Below are 23461 nucleotides of genomic sequence, written 5' to 3' on the forward strand. Positions count from 1 at the left end.
CCTCTTTAAAAGATGTCTTTTTTTTTTTTTTTTTGTCTGTGTTGGGTCTTCATAGCTGTGCGTGGGCTTTCTCTAGTTGCTGCGAGCGGGGGCTACTCTTCGTTGTGATACCCGGACTTCTCACTGCAGTGGCTTCTCTTGTTGCGGAGCACGGGATCTAGGTGCACGGGCTTCAGTAGTTGCAGCATGCGGGCTCAGTAGTTGCAGCACGTGGGCTCAGTAGTTGCGGCAGGGCTTGTAGGGCACGCAGGCTTCCGTAGTTGTGGCGCGCCGGCTCCAGAGCGCAGGCTCGGTAGTTGTGGCTCACAGGCTTAGTTGCCCTGTGGCATGTGGGGTCTTCCTGGACCAGGGGCCAAACCCATGTCCCCTGCATTGGCAGGCGGATTCTTAACCACTGAGCCACCAAGGAAGTCCCTAAAAGGTGTCTTTTAAATCCATGTCCTTAGCTGTTCATTTTAATGTAATTCAGTGTTATTTGTTTGAAACAAGTTAAATACTATTTTAGTTCCTAATATTTCCTAATAAATGAATGTCAGTGTGAGTTAGATAAGCCAGGCTTACCTCTTATCTTTTTGAAAACTTTAAAATTTTAATTTCAGGGCTTAGAGTTATATCTTGGTAGAACTTATTATCAGAATCTATTTTATCCTGAAAACTGGAATAGGTATGTGAATTTATTTGCTAGCTAGGATACTGTTCAGAGAGTAGCACTCTTTTTTTTTTTCCACACACACACACTGTATTTTATTTTTACAAGAGATAGATAGACTGACACCAAGCATTGTACATGGATGACCACAACAAAAGCAACAATGATTGCAATTACCAAACATGAAACACACTTATACTATGTCATAACATTGACATTCAGTCCAGTAATCCTCCACTGTGACAGCTCCTTTACTTTGCAGTGAAAATTGATTTGTATATTCTTTTCCTCTGAGTCCTTGTGGGATTTTTTTTTTTTTAATTCAGACAGAAAGTCACAAAAATTATACTCATCCTCATCAGTTCACTCAGTCCCATGTAATTAATTTCTTTTTTTTCATCTTGATCTTTTGTTAGCACTTTTATGAGTTCATCAGTTTTTCATTAGAGTTCTGAAAATGCTTATTCATTCAGTTCAGCAGTACAGTCAGTTACCAGAAACCTGTACTTGTCAGAGTCTTTTCCATGAATTTCTTGAAGATGAAACTCTTTTATAGGAACATATTTGCAAAATCATCAGAGTACACCCAGAACTGTCTGTAAATGACAAAAGACTTAAAAATGACCATGGTTAAAGATTTGATGAAAGTTCATAATAATGCAGTTGACAAGAAAATTAGTTATTTCTGAGATATACATTTTAAAGTAATAACTAGGATTATTACTTATAACATTATACCAGAACATATAAGATTTTTAGACGTTTCCTGTAATGTCTGAAACATTTATATTAACATATTTCCATACATATTTCCATACAAATACAAATATAAGATTTTTAGAAATTTCATGTAATGTCTGAAACATTTATATTAACATATTTCCATACATATTTCCATACAAATACAAATATAAGATTTTTAGAAATTTCATGTAATGTCTGAAACATTTATATTAACATATTTCCATACATATTTCCATACAAATACAAATATAAGATTTTTAGAAATTTCATGTAATGTCTGAAACATTTATATTAACATATTTCCATACATATTTCCATACAAATACAAATATAAGATTTTTAGAAATTTCATGTACTGTCTGAAACATTTATATTAACATATTTCCATACATATTTCCATACAAATACAAATATAAGATTTTTAGAAATTTCATGTAATGTCTGAAACATTTATATTAACATATTTCCATACAAATAACCCAATGAAAGTTTAGTATTAGTTGTTTTGTTTGTTTTTTTATACTGCAGGTTCTTATTAGGCATCAGTTTTATACACATCAGTGTATACATGTCAATCCCAATCGCCCAATTCAGCACATCACCATCCCCACCTCATCGCAGTTTTCCCCCCTTGGTGTCCATATGTCCATTCTCTACATCTGTGTCTCAACTTCTGCCCTGCAAACTGGCTCATCTGTACCATTTTTCTACGTTCCACATACATGCATTAACATACGATATTTGTTTTTCTCTTTCTGACTTACTTCACTCTGTATGACAGTCTCTAGATCCATCCACTTCTCAACAAATGACTCAATTTCGTTCCTTTTTATGGCTGAATAATATTCCATCGTATATATGTACCACAACTTCTTTATCCATTCGTCTGTTGATGGGCATTTAGGTTGCTTCCATGACCTGGCTATTGTAAATAGTGCTGCAATGAACATTCGGGTGCACGTGTCTTTTTGAATTACGGTTTTCTCTGGGTATATGCCCAGTAGTGGGATTGCTGGGTCATATGGTAATTCTATTTTTAGTTTTTTAAGGAACCTCCATATTGTTCTCCATAGTGGCTGTATCAATTTACATTCCCACCAACAGTGCAAGAGGGTTCCCTTTTCTCCACACCCTCTCCAGCATTTGTTGTTTGTAGATTTTCTGATGATGCCCATTCTAACAGGAGTGAGGTGATACCTCATTGTAGTTTTGATTTGCATTTCTCTAATAATTAGTGATGTTGAGCATCTTTTCATGTGCTTCGTGGCCGTCTGTATGTCTTCTTTGGAGAAATGTCTATTTAGGTCTTCTGCCCATTTTTGGATTGGGGTGTTTGTTTCTTTGATATTGAGCTGAATGAGCTGTTTATATATTTTGGAGATTAATCCTTTGTCCGTTGATTCATTTGCAAATATTTTCTCCCATTCTGAGGGTTGTCTTTTCGTCTTGTTTATGGTTTCCTTTGCTGTGCAAAAGCTTTGAAGTTTCATTAGGTCCCACTTGTTTATTTTTGTTTTTATTTCCATTACTCTAGGAGGTGGATCGAAAAAGATCTTGCTGTGATTTATGTCAAAGAGTGTTCTTCCTATGTTTTCCTCTAAGAGTTTTATAGTGTCCAGTCTTATATTTAGGTCTCTAATCCATTTTGAGTTTATTTTTGTGTATGGTGTTAGGGAGTATTCTAATTTCATTCTTTTACATGTGGCTGTCCAGTTTTCCCAGCACCACTTATTGAAGAGACTGTCTTTTCTCCATTGTATATCTTTGCCTCCTTTGTCATAGATTAGTTGACCATAGGTGCGTGGGTTAATCTCTGGGCTTTCTATCTTGTTCCATTGATCTATGTTTCTGTTTTTGTGCCAGTACCATATTGTCTTGATTACTGTAGCTTTGTAGTATAGTCTGAAGTCAGGGAGTCTGATTCCTCCAGCTCCATTTTTTTGCCTCAAGACTGCTTTGGCTATTCGGGGTCTTTTGTGTCTCCATACAAATTTTAAGATGATTTGTTCTAGCTCCGTAAAAAATGCCATTGGTAATTTGATAGGGATTGCATTGAATCTGTAGATTGCTTTGGGTAGTATACTCATTTTCACAATGTTGATTCTTCCAATCCAAGAACATGGTATATCTCTCCATCTGTTGGTATCATCTTTAATTTCTTTCATCAGTGTCTTATAGTTTTCTGCATACAGGTCTTTTGTCTCCCTAGGTAGGTTTATTCCTAGGTATTTTATTCTTTTTGTTGCAATGGTAAATGGGAGTGTTTCCATAATTTCTCTTTCAGATTTTTCATCATTAGTGTATAGGAATGCAAGAGATTTCTGTGCATTAATTTTGTAACCTGCAACTTTACCATATTCATTAATTAGCTCTAGCAGTTTTCTGGTGGCAGTTTTAGGATTCTCTATGTATAGTATCATGTCATCCGCAAACAGTGACAGTTTTACTTCTTCTTTTCCAATTTGTATTCCTTTTATTTCTTTTTCTTCTCTGATTGCCGTGGCTAGGACTTCCAGAACTATGTTGAATAATAGTGGTGAGAGTGGACATCCTTGTCTCGTTCCTGATCTTAGAGGAAATGCTTTCAGTTTTTCACCATTGAGAATGATGTTTGCTGTGGGTTTGTCATATATGGCCTTTATTATGTTGAGGTAGGTTCCCTCTATGCCCACTTTCTGGAGAGTTTTTATCATAAATGGGTGTTGAATTTTGTCAAAAGCTTTTTCTGCATCTATTGAGATGATCATATGGTTTTTATTCTTCAGTTTGTTAATATGGTGTATCACATTGATTGATTTGCGTATATTGAAGAATCCTTGCATCCCTGGGATAAATCCCACTTGATCGTGGTGTATGATCCTTTTAATGTGTTGTTGGATTCTGTTTGCTAGTATTTTGTTGAGGATTTTTGCATCTATATTCATCAGTGATATTGGTCTGTAATTTTCTTTTTTTGTAGTGTCTTTGTCTGGTTTTGGTATCAGGGTGATGGTGGCCTCATAGAATGAGTTTGGGAGAGTTCCTTCCTCTGCAATTTTTTGGAAGAGTTTGAGAAGGATGGGTGTTAGCTCTTCTCTAAATGTTTGATAGAATTCACCTGTGAAGCCATCTGGTCCTGGACTTTTGTTTGTTGGAAGATTTTTAATCACAGTTTCAATTTCATTACTTGTGATTGGTCTGTTGATATTTTCTGTTTCTTCCTGGTTCAGTCTTGGAAGGTTATACCTTTCTAAGAATTTGTCCATTTCTTCCAGGTTGTCCATTTTATTGGCATAAAGTTGCTTGTAGTAGTCTCTTAGGATGTTTTGTATTTCTGCGGTGTCTGTTGTAACTTCTCCTTTTTCATTTCTGATTTTATTGATTTGAGTCCTCTCCCTCTTTTTCTTGATGAGTCTGGCTAATGGCTTATCAATTTTGTTTATCTTCTCAAAGAACCAACTTTTCGTTTTATTGATCTTTGCTATTGTTTTCTTTGTTTCTATTTCATTTATTTCTGCTCTGATCTTTATGATTTCTTTCCTTCTGCTAACTTTGGGTTTTGTTTGTTCTTCTTTCTCTAGTTTCTTTAGGTGTAAAGTTAGATTGTTTACTTGAGATTTTTCTTGTTTCTTTAGGTAGGCTTGTATAGCTATAAACTTCCCTCTTAGAACCGCTTTTGCTGCATCCCATAGGTTTTGGGTCGTCGTGTTTTCATTGTCATTTGTCTCTAGGTATTTTTTTATTTCCTGTTTGATTTCTTCAGTGATCTCTTGGTTATTTAGTAACGTATTGTTTAGCCTCCATGTGTTTGTCTTTTTTACGTTTTTTTCCCTGTAATTCATTTCTAATCTCATAGCGTTGTGGTCAGAAAAGATGCTTGATATGATTTCAATTTTCTTAAATTTACTGAGGCTTGATTTGTGACCCAAGATGTGATCTATCCTGGAGAATGTTCCGTGTGCACTTGAGAAGAACGTGTAATCTGCCGTTTTTGGATGGAATGTCCTATATATATCAATTAAATCTATCTGGTCTATTGTGTCATTTAAAGCTTCTGTTTCCTTATTTATTTTCATTTTGGATGATCTGTCCATTGGTGTAAGTGAGGTGTTAAAGTCCCCCACTATTATTGTGTTACTGTCGATTTCCTCTTTTATAGCTGTTAGCAGTTGCCTTATGTATTGAGGTGCTCCTATGTTGGGTGCATATATATTTATAATTGTTATATCTTCTTCTTGGATTGATCCCTGGATCATTATGTAGTGTCCTTCCTTGTCTCTTGTAACATTCTTTATTTTAAAGTCTATTTTATCTGATATGAGTATAGCTACTCCAGCTTTCTTTTGATTTCCATTTGCATGGAATATCTTTTTCCATCCCCTCACTTTCAGTCTGTATGTGTCCCTAGGTCTGAAGTGGGTCTCTTGTAGACAGCATATATATGGGTCTTGTTTTTGTATCCATTCAGCCAGTCTATGTCTTTTGGTTGGGGCATTTAATCCATTCACATTTAAGGTAATTATCGATATGTATGTTCCTATGACCGTTTTCTTAATTGTTTTGGGTTTGTTTTTGTAGGTCCTTTTCTTCTCTTGTGTTTCCCACTTAGAGAAGTTCCTTTAGCATTTGTTGTAGAGCTGGTTTGGTGGTGCTGAATTCTCTTAGCTTTTGCTTGTCTGTAAAGCTTTTGATTTCTCCATCAAATCTAAATGAGATCCTTGCTGGGTAGAGTAATCTTGGTTGTAGGTTCTTCCCTTTCATCACTTTAAGTATTTCATGCCACTCCCTTCTGGCTTGCAGAGTTTCTGCTGAGAAATCAGCTGTTAACCTTATGGGGGTTCCCTTGTATGTTATTTGTCGTTTTTCCCTTGCTGCTTTCAATAATTTTTCTTTGTCTTTAATTTTTGCCACTTTGATTACTATGTGTCTCGGCGTGTTTCTCCTTGGGTTTATTCTGTATGGGACTCTCTGCGCTTCCTGGACTTGGGTGGCTATTTCCTTTCCCATGTTAGGGAAGTTTTCGATTATAATCTCTTCAAATATTTTCTCTGGTCCTTTCTCTCTCTCTTCTCCTTCTGGGACCCCTATAATGCGAATGTTGTTGCGTTTAATGTTGTCCCAGAGGTCTCTTAGGCTGTCTTCATTTCTTTTTATTCTTTTTTCTTTAGTCTGTTCCGCAGCAGTGAGTTCCACCATTCTGTCTTCCAGGTCACTTATCCGTTCTTCTGCCTCAGTTATTCTGCTATTGATTCCTTCTAGTGTAGTTTTCATTTCAGTTATTGTATTGGTCATCTCTGTTTGTTTGTTCTTTAATTCTTCTAGGTCTTTGTTAATCATTTCTTGCATCTTCTCAATCTTTGCCTCCATTCTTATTCCGAGGTCCTGGATCATCTTCACTATCATTATTCTGAATTCTTTTTCTGGAAGGTTGCCTATCTCCACTTCATTTAGTTGTTTTTCTGGGGTTTTTTCTTGTTCCTTCATCTGGTACATAGCCCTCTGCCTTTTCATCTTCTCTGTCTTTCTGTAACTGTGGTTTTTGGTCCACAGGCTGCAGGATTGTAGTTTTTCTTGCTTCTGTTGTCTGCCCTCTGGTGGTTGAGGCTATCTAAGAGGCTTGATGGGAGGCTCTCAGGATTCTCTATGTATAGTATCATGTCATCTGCAAACAGTGACAGCTTTACTTCTTCTTTTCCAATTTGGATTCCTTTTATTTCTTTTTCTTCTCTGATTGCTGTGGCTAAAACTTCCAAAACTGTATTGAATAATAGTGGTGAGAGTGGGCAACCTTGTCTTGTTCCTGATCTTAGTGGAAATGGTTTCAGTTTTTCACCATTGGGGATGATGTTGGCTGTGGGTTTCTCATATATGGCCTTTATTATGTTGAGGAAAGTTCCATCTATGCCTACTTTCTGGAGGGTTTTTATCGTAAATGGGTGTTGAATTTTGTTGAAAGCTTTCTCTGCATCTGTTGAGATGATCATATGGTTTTTCTTCTTCAATTTGTTAATATGGTGTATCACGTTGATTGATTTGCATATGTTGAAGAATCCTTGCATTCCTGCTGTTTGATTCTGTTTGCTAGTATTTTGTTGAGGATTTTTGCATGTATGTTCATCAGTAATTTTGGCCTGTAGTTTTCTTTTTTTGTGACATCTTTGTCTGGTTTTGGTATCAGAGTGATGGTGGCCTCGTAGAATGAGTTTGGGAGTGTTCCTCCCTCTGCTATGTTTTGGAAGAGTTTGAGAAGGATAGGTGTTAGCTCTTCTCTAAATGTTTGATAAAATTCGCCTGTGAAGCCATCTGGTCCTGGGCTTTTGTTTGTTGGAAGATTTTTAATCACAGTTTCAATTTCAGTGCTTGTGATTGGTCTGTTCATATCTTCTATTTCTTCCTGGTTCAGTCTCATAAGGTTGCGCTTTTCTAAGAATTTGTCTATTTCTTCCAGGTTGTCCATTTTATTGGCGTATAGTTGCTTGTGGTAATCTCTCATGATCCTTTGTATTTACGCAGTGTCAGTTGTTACTTCTTTTTCATTTCTAATTCTATTGATTTGAGTCTTCTCCCTTTTTTTCTTGATGAGTCTGGCTAATGGTTTATCAATTTTGTTTATCTTCTCAAAGAACCAGCTTTTAGTTTTATTGATCTTTGCTATCATTTCCTTCATTTCTTTTTCATTTATTTCTGATCTGATCTTTATGATTTGTTGCCTTCTGCTAACTTTGGGGCTTTTTTGTTCTGCTTTCTCTAATTGCTTTAGGTGGCAGGTTAGGTTGTTTATTTGAGATGTTTCTTGTTTCTTAAGGTAGGCTTGTATAGCTATAAACTTCCCTCTTAGAACTGCTTTTGCTGCATCCCGTAGGTTTTGGGTCATTGTGTTTTCACTGTCATTTGTTTCTAGGTATTTTTTGATTTCCTCTTTGATTTCTTCAGTGATCTCTTGGTTATTAAGTAGTGTGTTGTTTAGCCTCCATGTGTTTGTATTTCTTACAGATTTTTTTCCTGTAATTGATATCTAGTCTCATAGCATTGTGGTCGGAAAAGATACTTGATACGATTTCAATTTTCTTAAATTTACTGAGGCTTGATTTGTGACCCAAGACATGATCTATCCTGGAGAATGTTCCATGAGCACTTGAGAAGAATGTGTATTCTGTTGTTTTTGGATGGAATGTCCTATAAATATCATTTAAGTCCATCTTGTTTAATGTGTCATTTAAAGCTTGTGTTTCCTTATTTATTTTCATTTTGGATGATCTGTCCCTTGGTGAAAGTGGGGTGTTAAAGTCCCCTACTATGATTGCGTTACTGTCGATTTCCCCTTTTATGGCTGTTAGTATTTGCCTTATGTATTGAGGTGCTCCTATGTTGGGTGCGTAAATATTTACAATTGTTATATCTTCTTCTTGGATTGATCCCTTGATCATTATGTAGTGTCCTTGTCTCTTGTAATAGTCTTTGTTTTAAAGTCTATTTTGTCTGATATGAGAATTGCTACTCCAGCTTTCTTTTGATTTCCATTTGCATGGAATATCTTTTTCCATCCCCTCACTTTCAGTTTGTATGTGTCCCTAGTTATGAAGTGGGTCTCTTGTAGACAGCATATATACGGGTCTTGTTTTTGTATCCATTCAGCCAGTCTATGTCTTTTGGTTGGAGCATTTAATCCATTTACATTTAAAGTAATTATCGATATGTATGTTCCTATGACCATTTCTTAATTGTTTTGGGTTTGTTATTGTAGGTCTTTTCCTTCTCTTGTGTTTCCTGCCTAGAGAAGTTCCTTTAGCATTTGTTGTAGAGCTGGTTTGGTGGTGCTGAATTCTCTTAGCTTTTGCTTGTCTGTTAAGGTTTTAATTTCTCCATCAAATTTGAGTGAGATCCTTGCTGGATAGAGTAATCTTGGTTGTAGGTTTTTCCCTTTCATCACTTTAAATATGTCCTCTCACTCCCTTCTGGCTTGCAGAGTTCCTGCTGAAAGATCAGCTGTTAACCTTATGGGTATTCCCTTCTGTGTTATTTGTTGTTTTTCCCTTGCTGCTTTTAATATTCGTTCATTGTATTTAATTTTTGATAGCTTGGTTAATATGTGTCTGGGTGTGTTTCTCCTTGGATTTATCCTGTATGGGACTCTCTGTGCTTCCTGGACTTGATTAACTACTTCCTTTCCCATATTAGGGAAGTTTTCAACTATAATCTCTTCAAATATTTTCTCAGTCCCTTTCTTTTTCTCTTCTTCTTCTGGGACCCCTATAATTCAAATGTTGATGTGTTTAACGTTGTCCCAGAGGTCTCTGAGACTGTCCTCAATTCTTTTCATTCTTTTTTCTTTATTCTGCTCTGCAGTAGTTATTTCCACTATTTTATCTTCCAGGTCACTTATACGTTCTGCCTCAGTTATTCTGCTATTGATCCCTTGTAGAGAATTTTTAATTTCATTTATTGTGTTGTTCATCATTGTTTGTTTGCTCTTTCGTTCTTCTAGGTCCTTGTTAAATGTTTCTTGTATTTTCTCCATTCTATTTCCAAGATTTTGGATCATCTTTACTATCATTATTCTGAATTCTTTTTCCGGTAGACTGCTTATTTCCTCTTCATTTGTTAGGTCTGGTGGGTTTTTGCCTTGCTTCTTCATCTGCTGTGTGTTTCTCTGTCTTCTCATTTTGCTTAACTTACTGTGTTTGGGGTCTCCTCTTCGCAGGCTGCAGGTTCGTAGTTTCCATTGTTTTTGGTGTCTGTCTCCAGTGGATGAGGTTGATTCAGTGGGTTGTGTAGGCTTCCTGGTGGAGGGGACTAGTGCCTGTGTTCTGGTGGATGAGGCTGGATCTTGTCTTTCTGGTGGACAGGTCTACGTCTGGTGGTGTGTTTTGGGGTGTCTGTGGCCTTATTATGATTTTAGGCAGCCTCTGTGCTAATGGATGGGGTTGTGTTCCTGTCTTGCTGGTTGTTTGGCATAGGGTGTCCAGCACTGTAGCTTGCTGGTTGTTGAGTGGAGCTGGGTCTTGGCGTTGAGATGGAGATCTCTGGGAGATTTTCACCATTTGATATTACGTCAAGCTGGGAGGTCTCTTGTGGACCAGTGTCCTGAACTTGACTCTCCCTCCTCAGTGGCACAGCCATGACGCCTGGCTGGAGCACCAAGAGCCTGTTCTCCACACGGCTCAGAATAAAAGGGAGAAAAAAAGAAAGAAAGAAAGAAGAAAATAAAATAAAATAAAGTAAAATAAAATAAAGTTATTAAAATAAAAAAAATTATTAAGAAAAAAAATTGTTTTAAGTAAAAGAAAAAAAACAAAAACAAGAAAACGGACAGACAGACCCCTAGGACAAATGGTAAAAGCAAAGCTATACAGACAAAATCACACACAGAAGCATACACATACACACTCACAAAAAGAGAAAAAGTTGGAAAAATATATATATTGTTGCTCCCAAAGTCCACCTCCTCAGTTTGGGATGATTTGTTGTCTATTCAGGTGTTCCACAGATGCAGGGTACATCAAGTTGATTGTGGAGATTTAATCCGCTGCTCCTGAGGCTGCTGGGAGAGATTTCCCTTTCTCTTCTTTGTTCGCACAGCTCCCGGGGTTCAGCTTTGGATTTGGACCCTCTGTGTGTAGATCGCCTGAGGGCGTCTGTTCTTCGCTCAGACAGGACGGGGTTAAAGGAGCCGCTGATTCAGGGGCTCTGGCTCAGTCAGGCTGTGGGGAGGGAGGGTCACGGATTCGGGGCAAGCCTGCGGCGGCAGAGGCCAGTGTGACGTTGTACCAGCCTGAGGCGTGCTGTGCGTTCTCCTGGGGAAGTTGTCCCTGGATCACGGGACCCTGGCAGTGGTGGGCTGCACAGGCTCCCGGGAGGGGAGGTGTGGATAGTGACCTGTGCTTGCTCACAGGCTTCTTGGTGGTGGCAGCAGCAGCCTTAGCGTCTCATGCCCGTCTCTGGGGTCTGCGCTGATAGCCATGGCTCGCGTCCGTCTCTGGAGCTCCTTTAAGCAGCGCTCTGAATCCCCTCTCCTCGCGCACCAGGAAACAAAGAGTCAAGAAAGTCTCTTGTCTCTTCGGCAGCTCCAGACTTTTTCCCGGACTCCCTCCCGGCTAGCCGTGGCACACTAGCCCCCTTCAGGCTGTGTTCACGCAGCCAACCCCAGTCCTCTCCCTGGGATCCGACCTCCGAAGCCCGAGCCTCAGCTCCCAGCCCCTGCCCGCCCCAGCGGCTGAGCAGACAAGCCTCTCAGGCTGGTGAGTGCTGGTTGGCACCGATCCTCTGTACGGGAATCTCTCTGCTTTGCCCTCCACACCCCCATTGCTGCGCTCTCCTCCGTGGCTCCGAAGCTTCCCCCTCCGCCACCTGCAGTCTCCGCCCGCGAAGGGCCTTCCTAGTGTGTGGAAACCTTTCCTCCTTCACAGCTCCCTCCCACTGGTGCAGGTTGTGTCCCTATTCTTTGTCTCTGTTTTTTCTTTTTTCTTTTACCCTACCCTGGTACATGGGGAGTTTCTTGCCTTTTGGGAGGTCCTCTGCCAGCGTTCAGTAGGTGTTCTGTAGGAGTTGTTCCACATGTAGATGTATTTCTGATGTATTTGTGGGGAGGAAGGTGATCTCCACGTCTTACTCTTCCGCCATCTTTAAGCTCCTCCAAGTTGTACTCACTGTGGCCCGCGGTCCCAAGGACTGTCACGGCTTCGGCTGGTGGGGCCCCTCCAGAGCCGGCAGCCTCAGTGAGGCCGCCTTCCCCTCGGGCTCCGGGGCAGTTCAGTCCAAACAGTATTTCTTATTGTTTGTCTGAAAATTATTTGAGAATTGGAAGAAAAACAGATAAGTAACAACTTAAAAATTAATATCAAAATGTTCTGTACATAGTGATTAGGTAAAAAGTCTATCAAGCTGATAGTAGACATCTTTAAGGAGGCTGAGTATATATCAGTGCTTAGAGGGAAATTTATAACACAAAGTACTTATACTAAAAAAGAAGAAAGGCCTCAAATTAATAAGTTCATTCTACCCTAAGGAACTTGAACAAGTAAACTAAATTACATTAGTTTGTTTTTTTTGTTTTTGTTTTTTTTTGCCGTACCACGCGGCTTGTGGGATCTTAGTTCCCCGACCAGGGATTGAACCTGAGCCACCACAGTGAAAGCGCCGAGTCCTAACCACTGGACCGCCAGGGAATTCCCTACCTTAGTTTTTAAATAAGAAATGATTAAAGAGCAGAAAGCAATGGAATTGAAAGCAGAAAAACAATAGAGAAAATCAGTGAAAGCAAAATCTACTTAAGATATCAATAAAATTGATAAACTTCTAGCCAAATTGAGGGAAAAAAAGTGAAAAATTACTCATACCAGAAATGAATCACCACTGACTTCACAGACATCAACATGATAATAAGGGACTACTACAGGCTAATCTGTGCACATGAATAAGATGATTTAGATGAAATGGATCAATTTCTTGACAACTACAAATTTCCCAAGCTAATTCAATAATAAGTAGATAACCTGGATAGTTCTCTATCAATTAAAGAAATTGAGTTTATAGTTAAATACCTTCCACAAGGGAAAACTCTAGGCCCAGATGGTTTCAGTGCCAAATTTTACCAAATGTTTAATGGAGACATTACACCAATTCCTCACACTCTCTTCAGAAAATTGAAAAGTGGCATAACTTCCCAACTCATTATATGAGGCAGTATTACCCTCATATTGAAACCATACAAAAACAGTGCAAGAAAACTGAAGACCAGTATCCCTTGGGAACATAGGTGCAAACCAAATCTAGCAATGTATAAAAAAAAAAACATCACAACCAGGTAGAGTGTCTGTTGGGAATGCAAGGCTGGTTCAACATTTGATGATCAGTTAATAATCAGTCACATTAATAGACTTATCAAGAAAAAGTACATGATCATATCAGTAGATGCAGAAAAAGCATTTGACAAAATTCAACATCCATTTATGATCAAAGTTTTTAGCAAACTAGGATTAGAAGGGAATACCTAAATCTCTACAAAAATCGTACAGCTAGCTTCATATTTAATGGTAAAAAACTGAGTGCTTTCCCCGTAAAATAGAGAACGAGGGTGGAATGTTCACTTTCACTCTTCTTAGTCACTATTGTACTATAAGACATAGCAAATGCAATAAGAATAGAAAAAGAAGAAAAAGACAGTTATATTGGGAAGGAAGAAATAAAACTATTTGCAGATCACATAATTATCTGTGTAGAAAATCCTAAGGAATCTATCAGAAATCTCCTATAAGTAATGAATTTAGCAACATTGCAGGACACAATATCAATACACAAATTTAATCATATTTCTATATACTAGCAACGAGCAATAGGAAACTGCAATTTAAAAAAAAATACTATTTACAATAGGTTTAAAAAGAATGAGGTACTTAGATATCAATCTAACAAAATATGTACAGAATCTATATGCTAAAAACTACAGAACACAGATGAAACAAATTAGGGAAGACCAAATAAAAACATATGTTTATTCCATAACTTAGGTATAAAAAGAAACATTTGTAATCCACCACTACTAATATTTTGGTATATTATCCTTCCTGTATTTTTATGTATATATTTGGTTTAACCAAAATGGTAGTTTCATTTGCTACTACTTTCTTAAAATGTACTGTGAACATTTTTCCATGCCATTATATGATTGTCTAATATTCCATTATATTATGTATTAGAAGATTTAAACTTATTTCCCGGTTTTAGACCTAATTTAACAGTTTTTTCTTTATTATAAATAGTATCGATCGTCTCTGTAGTCATATTTTTATGCTTATCCAGAATGACTTCCCTAGAATAAGTGGAATTACCGGTATGGAGCAATTATGGTAATAATTACTGTTATATTGCCCTTAAAGAAGTTCTACCAATTACTATACCAACCAGCATTTTCTCTGTAACTTCACCCTTAGCTTTTCTAGAAAAACCTGATTTGAGAATATCCTTATGGGGGGACGCAGGCGCAGGCAGGATGGTGGGCGGCGCTGAAGTCCTGGGCAGCTGGGGTGGCAGGGGTGGCCAGGCGGCCCCCGCAGCGCGAATGCTGCTGCCGCTGCAAACAACGGAGCTCTGCGTGTCACGCCAGCACAGCACTCTTCGGGGCCGGGCGGCCACCCCGCGTGCACGGCCAGAAGGCCGGGAAGCCAGCCACACGTATTCGCCCTAAGCGTGCCTTTCCCGTCCACCTTGGAGGCGGAGGTTGCCCGTGGGTCCCTGGCCCCAGGTGCCGAACCGCACCAAGGGGCGGTTGGGAAGGAGCTCATAGCGGCAGCGTCCTGGCGGTACGCTGGAGAGCTGGATTCCCGCCTTCTCCGAATTTCCATCGTCAACTTTCTTGACCAGCTTTCTCTGGTGATACGGACCTTGCAGCGCTTTGGGCCCCCTGTTGCCAGCTAAGCCAGGGCTAGGGAAAGGGGTTAAGGTCTAAACTTGTGTCCCTTCCTAGACAGTGCATCCCTCCTAGGGCAGTGATTCCTGCAGTAGTTGCCACTTTACTATGGGGGCTTCATCTTTTGCCTCTACTGGCCCTTGGGTGCTGAGGGTTCACTTGCTTTGTTTGGTGCTTAAATGTTTCTTAACTACTGAAAATAAAACTGAGCTACGATGCAATGTCTGACTTTATTTTCAACTATAGCACCTTTAAATATTCTTGCCTTTGTCCTTAGATTGGAGGGGAGGTTCTGTGATTCAGATATTCAAGTAGTACAACGTAATTGAAGACAGTTTAAGAAATGGAAGAGGTTAGGTCCTGTCATTCAGTATTAACTACTGTCCACATTTTGGAATATTTTCTTAGTTTTATAGTTGTATTTATGTAGTAAATATGTAGCAGTAATAATATTTTGCAAGTTTAGCATTTTTCCTGATATTTTTCATATAACATGAACCTTTTTCTAAAAATTCTTCAAAAGCATTATTGAATGGATACATAAAAGATACATTATTGAATGTTTAAATTATTTTCAATTCTTGCCATATTATAGGAAATGATTCAGTGGAATGCTTATATATAGAGCTTTGCCTGAATGATTGTTTCCTTAAGATAGACTACAAGAGGTAGAATTGGTTAAATATTTAAAGCTCTCAATCTGCAGTGTGTGAAATTGCTCTCCAAATTGTACAGAAAATGTACCCTCCCACCAGAATGCTTTCCCACATCCTTGTCACTACTGGGTCTCCTCAGTAAAATTTTTTTAAAAACTGGGTTTGTATGACAAGAGCAAACAACCGAGAAACACTCGAATGGGAGCTCTGTGGCTTACTGGCCTTGTCTCAGATCAGTGAAGAAAAACTGCTAGGACAGTCATTTAGGCATTTAGTTAGGAGGAGTTAGCTTCCTGTAAAAGGTGTTGTATCCTGCAGCCTTTTCTAAACTCACTTATTCTAGTAGCTCTTTGGTAGATGCCATTGGATTTTCATCATTGGTGATCAGGTTTTCTCAGAATAAAGGCAGTTTTGCTTCTTCCTTTCAAAAAAAAAAAGAATATCCTTATGAGGACTTCCCTGGTGGCGCAGTGGTTAAGAATCCACCTGCCAATGCAGGGAACATGAGTTCAATCCCTGGTCCGGGAAGATCCCACATGCTGTGCACCAACTAAGCCCATGCGCCACAACTACCAAGCCTGCGCTCTAGAGCCTGCGAGCCACAACTACTGAGCCCACGTGCCACAGAAGCCCATGCACTGCAACAAGAGAAGCCACCGCAACGAAGAGTAGCCCCCGCTCGTCACAACTAGAGAAAGCCCGCATGCAGCAAACGAAGACCCAACACAACCAAAAAAAAAAAAAAAGAATATCCTTATGTGCTTGAACTTCAAAACTGTGAAATTGATGTTTAATTATCATGGAGCTCTCATGACTTCTTCAGTTGTCTCAGCAATGATCTGTTTTAAATATTCGATAACACTATCTCCCAAATCATTGATTTCCTACAAATATAGTAGTAATTACAGTAACAATTATAATAATAACTATAATTTATTGAGAGCTTGCTACTTTTCTGGCACTATATTAAGCACATTAAATCTTAATCTTTATGTTGACAATTACTGTCAGCTCCATCTTATAGGTGATGGTACTGAGCTTCAGAGAATTAAGTACCTAAGATTTGTACCCAGGTCTAGTTCCAAAGCTTATAGCCACACACTGCTGTACTGCCTCTTTAAAAGATGTCTTTTTTTTTTGTCTGTGTTGGGTCTTCATAGCTGTGCGTGGGCTTTCTCTAGTTGCTGCGAGCGGGGGCTACTCTTCGTTGTGATACCCGGACTTCTCACTGCAGTGGCTTCTCTTGTTGCGGAGCACGGGATCTAGGTGCACGGGCTTCAGTAGTTGCAGCATGCGGGCTCAGTAGTTGCAGCACGTGGGCTCAGTAGTTGCGGCAGGGCTTGTAGGGCACGCAGGCTTCCGTAGTTGTGGCGCGCCGGCTCCAGAGCGCAGGCTCGGTAGTTGTGGCTCACAGGCTTAGTTGCCCTGTGGCATGTGGGGTCTTCCTGGACCAGGGGCCAAACCCATGTCCCCTGCATTGGCAGGCGGATTCTTAACCACTGAGCCACCAAGGAAGTCCCTAAAAGGTGTCTTTTAAATCCATGTCCTTAGCTGTTCATTTTAATGTAATTCAGTGTTATTTGTTTGAAACAAGTTAAATACTATTTTAGTTCCTAATATTTCCTAATAAATGAATGTCAGTGTGAGTTAGATAAGCCAGGCTTACCTCTTATCTTTTTGAAAACTTTAAAATTTTAATTTCAGGGCTTAGAGTTATATCTTGGTAGAACTTATTATCAGAATCTATTTTATCCTGAAAACTGGAATAGGTATGTGAATTTATTTGCTAGCTAGGATACTGTTCAGAGAGTAGCACTCTTAAGTGATGGAATTTTTCATTGTGAGAGATTTGCCCCTATAGATTTCTTTTGTCTTCGGCATTGCCTTTCAGGTCATCAACAGGAGTAGAATGTGGTTACTCTTCCTTTTACTTTATTTAAACTTGAGTCACATTCCAGATGCCTTATAAATCAAAAGATCTCAAAAGAAAATCATTTTACTTGACGGTATAGGGTTAATAATTCTGAGATTTAAAATCCTAAGTTGAGACACTTTACATTTTTGAAGTTCTTCACATGTTTATTGTTGGTTAGTTATTTTCTTAAGTTTTAAAAAATACAAGTAGATTATAGCTCGAATTATATTAAAGAAATGATTCTAATGGAATAAGAAAATCCCGTTGGTTACCAGCTTCTTTCTTTCATTGCTTGATTTTATTGGGTCAGATGTTTAAAGTTATGACATTAAAATTTAAATATACCTCTAAATATATGATTCAATGCTATTATTTATTGCTGTTTCTTTCAGGAGTTTTTTGTGGAGCCATTTAATCGAAAAGCACGCCAAGAGAACTTGAGGTATAATAATATGCTTAAACAACTTAGCAGTCCACAGTTAGCCACTCTGAGACGCTGGAAGGCAATAAAGTTCTACCTTACATGTGAAAGGGGACCTTGGGCTGAAAGGTAGGAGTGTCTATCATTCATTAAATACCCTTTTTCCTTTAGAACTCTGATCTAGAACTTTATGAATCAGTGACCTCTCCAATCCAATTTTTAAAATGTTCAATTTTTAAAAGATTACTTTTAATTAATTTGCTTGCCTTTTATGGATTATAAGTTCGGTATGTGTAGAGCTTTGTGTGTATATGTGTTTCACCATGGAGTTATTTCCTTTACTCTTACCCTGTGACATAGAATTTGTTTTGATTCCATTTACTTCTCTCTTCCTGACACCACCTTTTTGAGCTAGGGTTAGTGACGATGTGTGTTTGAATATTTTCCAATTTCTTTATTTGATCCTAAGTCACTTCTGTTATGCTGAATTATATTTTATACACACACACGTTTTTTAACAGCCCCTTTTTATTGTGGTAAAATACACTTAATATAAAATTTGCTATTTTAACCATTTTAAAATGTACAATTTAGTAGCATTAAGTACATTCCTAATGTTGTGTAATAATCACCACTGTCCAGCTTCAGAACATTTTCATCACCTGAAAAAGAAACCCTGGACCCATTAAGCAGTTACTAGCTATCATCCCTTCCCCCGACCCCTGGCAACCACCAATCTGCCCTCTGTCTCTATGGATTTGCCTATTCTGGATATTTCATATAAATGAAGTCATTCAGTATGTGGCCTTTTGTGCCCAGCTTCTTTCATTTAGCTTAGTGTTTTCACTATGTTGTAGCATGTATCATTACTTTCTTTCCTTTTTATGGCTGAATGATATTCCATTGTGTGGAATGGATGATGGACATCAGGTTGTTTTCCTTGTGACTGTTGTAAATAGTATTGCTGTAAACATCTGTGGACAAGTGTTTGTTTCAACACCTGTTTCTAATTCTCTTGGTTATATACTGGAAGAATTACTGGGTCATATGGTAATTCTGTGTTTATCTTACTGAGGAATTGCCAAACGGTTTTTAACAACAGCTGCATCATTTTACATTCCTGTCCGCAATGTTTGAGGGTTCCAGTTTCTCCACAACCTTACCAAGACTTGTCTTTTTTTTTTTTTTGATTATTATGGTCATCCTAGTGGGTGTGCAGTGATATCTTATGATTTCATTGCAATTCCCTAATGACTAATGACATTGAGTATCTTTGCAGGTACTTGTTGGCCATTTGTATATCTCCTTTAAAGAAATGTCTATTCAAGTCTTTTGCCCATTTTTAAATTGGATTGTTTGACTTTTTGTGGTTGAACTGTAAGAGGTTTTTTTTTCTCAATAATAGACCCTTATCGGATATATTGTCTATAAATATGTAGGTTGTCTTTTCACTTTCTCCTTAGTGGCCTTTGATGCACAAAAGCTTTGAATTTTGAAGTCCAGTTTATCTGTTTCTTTCTTTTGTTGCTTATGTTATTGATGTCTTATCTAAGAAACCATTCCCAAATCCAAGGTCATGAAGACTTACTCCTACTGTTTCCTCTAAGAGCTTTAACTCTTATATTTAGATCTTTGATCCATTTGCAATTATATTATCTTTATTTGTAGTAAAATTATTATTTTGTTTTGAAACTGTATTTGGAATAAACTCCTAAATAGCTAGTTAAGAACGTCCTTGTAACAGTGAAAGAGTAAAATATATCAAGCTATAAGTCTGAAGATTTATGTTCAAATCTTATTCCTGTACCTGTAAATCACATGACATCTTAGGCAAATAATTTAGCCTGTCTTAGATTCCTCAGGTATAAACTGTTGATATGCATAATAACATTGTTTTTTTCCTCGGGGTTGTTTGGGTCAAATGAGATAAGGAATGTGAATGTTTTTATCAAATGGTGCCCCAAAAATGTAAAGTACCTGATAGTTACTCTATTTCAATCAACCAGTCTTTGTAATTTTAAGCTAAATAGTTTTATTTGTTTACTTATGAATATTCATAGGAAACAAAGTCCAATTCACTGGAAGCTAGCTAACGTAGAAAATTATTCCCGCATGAGACTTAAATTGGTGCCAAATTATAACTTCAAAACCCATGATGAAGCTAGTGCTTTGAGAGATAATCTAGGTGAGTTTCAATGGCTGTTTAATTATTTATTGACGATAATGAGGGTGTTGGTGGGGATTGGTTATTGTTTTCATTGTTTCAAAATTATTTACTCATGAGAAGGGTGACATTTTATAATTGATATTTAAGTGGTTGTATATGTTGCCTTTGGCCTAGATCTAAAATGACTTCTTATTTCAATTGATAGCAGTTTTTCAAAGAAAAACGTAATTTAAACTCATAAAATTATACTGTAGTTGATGTGAAATGTATCGTCTCTATCTCCATTATGGTATAGTAAAACATGGTCCTTTAACCTTAGCCTTTTGCTTACCAAAACTGAGGCTAATGTTAAATATATTCAATATTTAGAATTCTTAGCAGCTCTTTAGGCCTTTCTTCTATGACCTGTTCTTCTTATAGAACTCCAGACATTTAGTATCTAGATGAGCCAATGCCTTTTTTCTAGAAAAAAGTGCTTAAAAATGCATAGCCTTGCAGTATATCAAAACAGATTTTAAAGAGTTTCTATAATTCTTATGAAGTCCTTCCTTTATAGCCATCTGACTGGGCATCTGTGCACCTTGTGTTTAATGACTAAGTTATAGATGAAATGAGTACCAGTTTTTTAATCTTACTTTTTAAAATTGCCTTAATATATTGGCCAGTACAGTAAATGCCATAAAATTGAGAGCTGTGATGCCTGCCATTTAGAGTCTTATATTCTGAAATAAATCAGACACAGCACGTGATTTCCCTTAATGTAAAATAATGGCCTTGTCCATGGTACAAAGAGTGTCTTACACAGGAACGGTCAGTGCGTATAGCTTGTCTTCCCAGTATATGTCCTGAGACTACTATACTTTCTCTACCTCTTAAAATTTTATACTTATCATGCAGAAAACATCTTTTGGTGAATGACTTCAATTTAGTAATATTTAAGGAAGAGTGTTCTCTATTTTTTCTTCATTTTTGCCAAGAAATCCCACTCTCGGAAATTCCCTGTCCCTTTCCCTCCTTCTTCAACCCTCTTACACATGTATACAGGTATAATTTTATGTTTCTTCTTCTTGGTCTCAGTTGTTTTAAGTCCAGGAAAACCAGTGTCCTTTCTCTTTTTCCATCTCTGTTCCTTTCTTTACCTAGTTTTCAAAATTATCACAAGTATAATGGTGATAATAAAATTGTATAGAAGAAAAAAATCATACATTTCAAAGTGAAATTGGGGGAATTCCCTGGCAGTCCAGTGGTTAGGACTCCACGATTTTATTGCTGAGGGCCCAGGTTCAATCCCTGGTCAGGGAACTAAGATTCCACAAGCCGCACAGCATGGCCAAATAAATAAATAAATATTTTAAAAAGTGAAATTGGTAATAGTATAAAACCAGTGGCATCAGTCTTTAAAACTCTTTAAAGTTCCTTGAAGTTTACTTCAGAATTAACTGCAGAATGTTTTACCTACTCCATATATTTGTTTATAAGTATTTTCATCAGTATTTTTCTATTTGTATCAGATTATCTAGACTTGTATGTTATCAAAGCAGATTTATAAAAGAGAAATGCAGCTGTACATTAGGTTAATTCATTTTGTATGTCAGAGCAAGGATACCATTTGAGAAATTAAGGGAGGTTTTGTCATCTTTACAGTGTTTTGTTATTTAGCATGAATTATTTTTATTATACACATGAAATGTCTTTATTCATAGTTAAACATATAAATTTTTTCCAGTCCTACCTACACATTATGCATATATTTTTATTACTATTCTTATGCCACCAGATAATTGAGAGATGAATGTGCAATAAGAATAGCTACCATTTATTTATGTTATGTGTGATGTGATGTATCTCCATTTCACAGTTGCAAAAACATAGATTCAGAGGGATCATGTGGTTAATAAATGGCAGAATAGAATTTGGATTTAAGTTTACCATTTCACAGCCCATCTTATTTCCATTACACTAGCTCTGCCTTCTTACATTATTGCATAGTTCATGACATTTGTTGCATATATGTGTATCAGAATTATCTCTTAAATTCCATGCACTCCAGAAAGGAACACTTCAGCTTTTGGTCTTTGTATTATCTTGCAGTTAAAAATAATTTGTCACATTCTTTCTTAATATTTCTGTAGTACAAATGCACAGTAAAAATAATTCCATTGAATTAATGTAGTGAGAATAATTCTTTAACTTACTTAGTGGTATGCTTTAGAAGTAAATATAATTAAAGAGATTACTTGGCCTGTTTCTGAAACATAAATAATACCATAATTAAAGGTAAATACCATCTTTTAAAACATTTATTCCTTGTATTATATGTATAATAATTTTTAAAAGTCACAGTCAAGCAGCATAGATAACTCTAAATCACGTATAAAAACTTCTCTGTAATAAGTCGCTTATCTTAGAAAATTTCAAGTACCTTCTTTACTTATACACATTATTCATATAATTAACAGTCAGAAATTACAGAAGGACTGTGATATGATTTTCCTACTTTGTGTTTAACAAACATTTTATGTTTAAACAGGTATCCAGCACTCGCAGCCTTCCAGTGATTCACTGCTTTTGGAAGTAGTGAAACAAGTAAAAGTTAGTGATATGGAGGAGGATAAATTAGATCTTCCTGAAGAGGAAATAACAGCCAGAGTAAATATGTATGTATAAGTACTTGAAAGAATTTAAAATTATTTTATTCTGAGAAATGGGATTATAAAATTGTGGAAAATATTTGCTTGAAATTCTAATACTATGCATTCCCAGAATCCAACAGTTGATACTATATATCAGCTGTTAGGAGTCTATTAGTGTTAACTGAAACTATTGAAGAAGGCTTCTTAGGACTGGGTTAATCTGGAGCTGGACCTTGAAACTACAAATACTAAAATGATTGAAAAGAAATACATTAAAATAAGTAAAAGGAAATGATAGGGACTTCCCTGGTGGTCCAGTGGGTAAGACTCCGCACTCCCAATGCAGGGTGCCTAGATCTGATCCCTGGTCAGGGAACTAGATCCCGCATGCATGCTGCAACTATAAGAGTTTGCATGCCGCAACTTAAGAGTCCACATGCCGCAACTAAGTCCGCATTCTGCAACTAAAAGATCCCACATGCCGCAACTAAAGATCCTGCATGTCTCAATGAAGATCCCATGTGCAGCAACTAAGACCCAGCGCAGCCTAAACAAATAAATAAATATTAAAAAAAAATTCCAGACATCATTAAAAAAAAAAAAAAAGGAAATGGCAACTTTATGCCAATAAATTTGACAATTTAAATGAAATGGACAGGGCTTCCCTGGTGGCGCAGTGGTTGAGAATCTGCCTGCCAATGCAGGGGACACGGGTTCGAACCCTGGTCTGGGAAGATCCCACATGCCGCGAAGCAACTAGGCCCGTGAGCCACAATTACTGAGCCTGCGCGTCTGGAGCCTGTGCTCCGCAACAAGAGAGGCCGCGATAATGAGAGGCCCCACGCACCGCGATGAAGAGTGGCCCCCACTTGCCACAACTAGAGAAAGCCCT

The 23461-nt window shown here is 37.6% G+C and overlaps 1 protein-coding gene across 4 annotated transcripts in view; it reads left to right on the top strand.

Moving 5' to 3' along the window:
• The window catches only part of NBEAL1 (neurobeachin like 1), a 184373-nt gene that overhangs the window by 106664 nt on the left and 54248 nt on the right, over window positions 1–23461 (top strand). For all 4 annotated transcript variants that reach the window (XM_057551127.1, XM_057551126.1, XM_057551128.1 and 1 more), the window contains exons 33-35: window positions 17741–17898; window positions 19830–19954; window positions 22467–22593. In XM_057551127.1, the coding sequence (XP_057407110.1) occupies window positions 17741–17898; window positions 19830–19954; window positions 22467–22593 (410 nt within the window). The remainder of the gene's footprint in view (window positions 1–17740; window positions 17899–19829; window positions 19955–22466; window positions 22594–23461) is intronic.

The sequence above is a fragment of the Balaenoptera acutorostrata genome, chromosome 8 (assembly GCF_949987535.1).
Source record: "Balaenoptera acutorostrata chromosome 8, mBalAcu1.1, whole genome shotgun sequence".
NCBI classification, from domain to species: Eukaryota; Metazoa; Chordata; class Mammalia; order Artiodactyla; family Balaenopteridae; genus Balaenoptera; species Balaenoptera acutorostrata.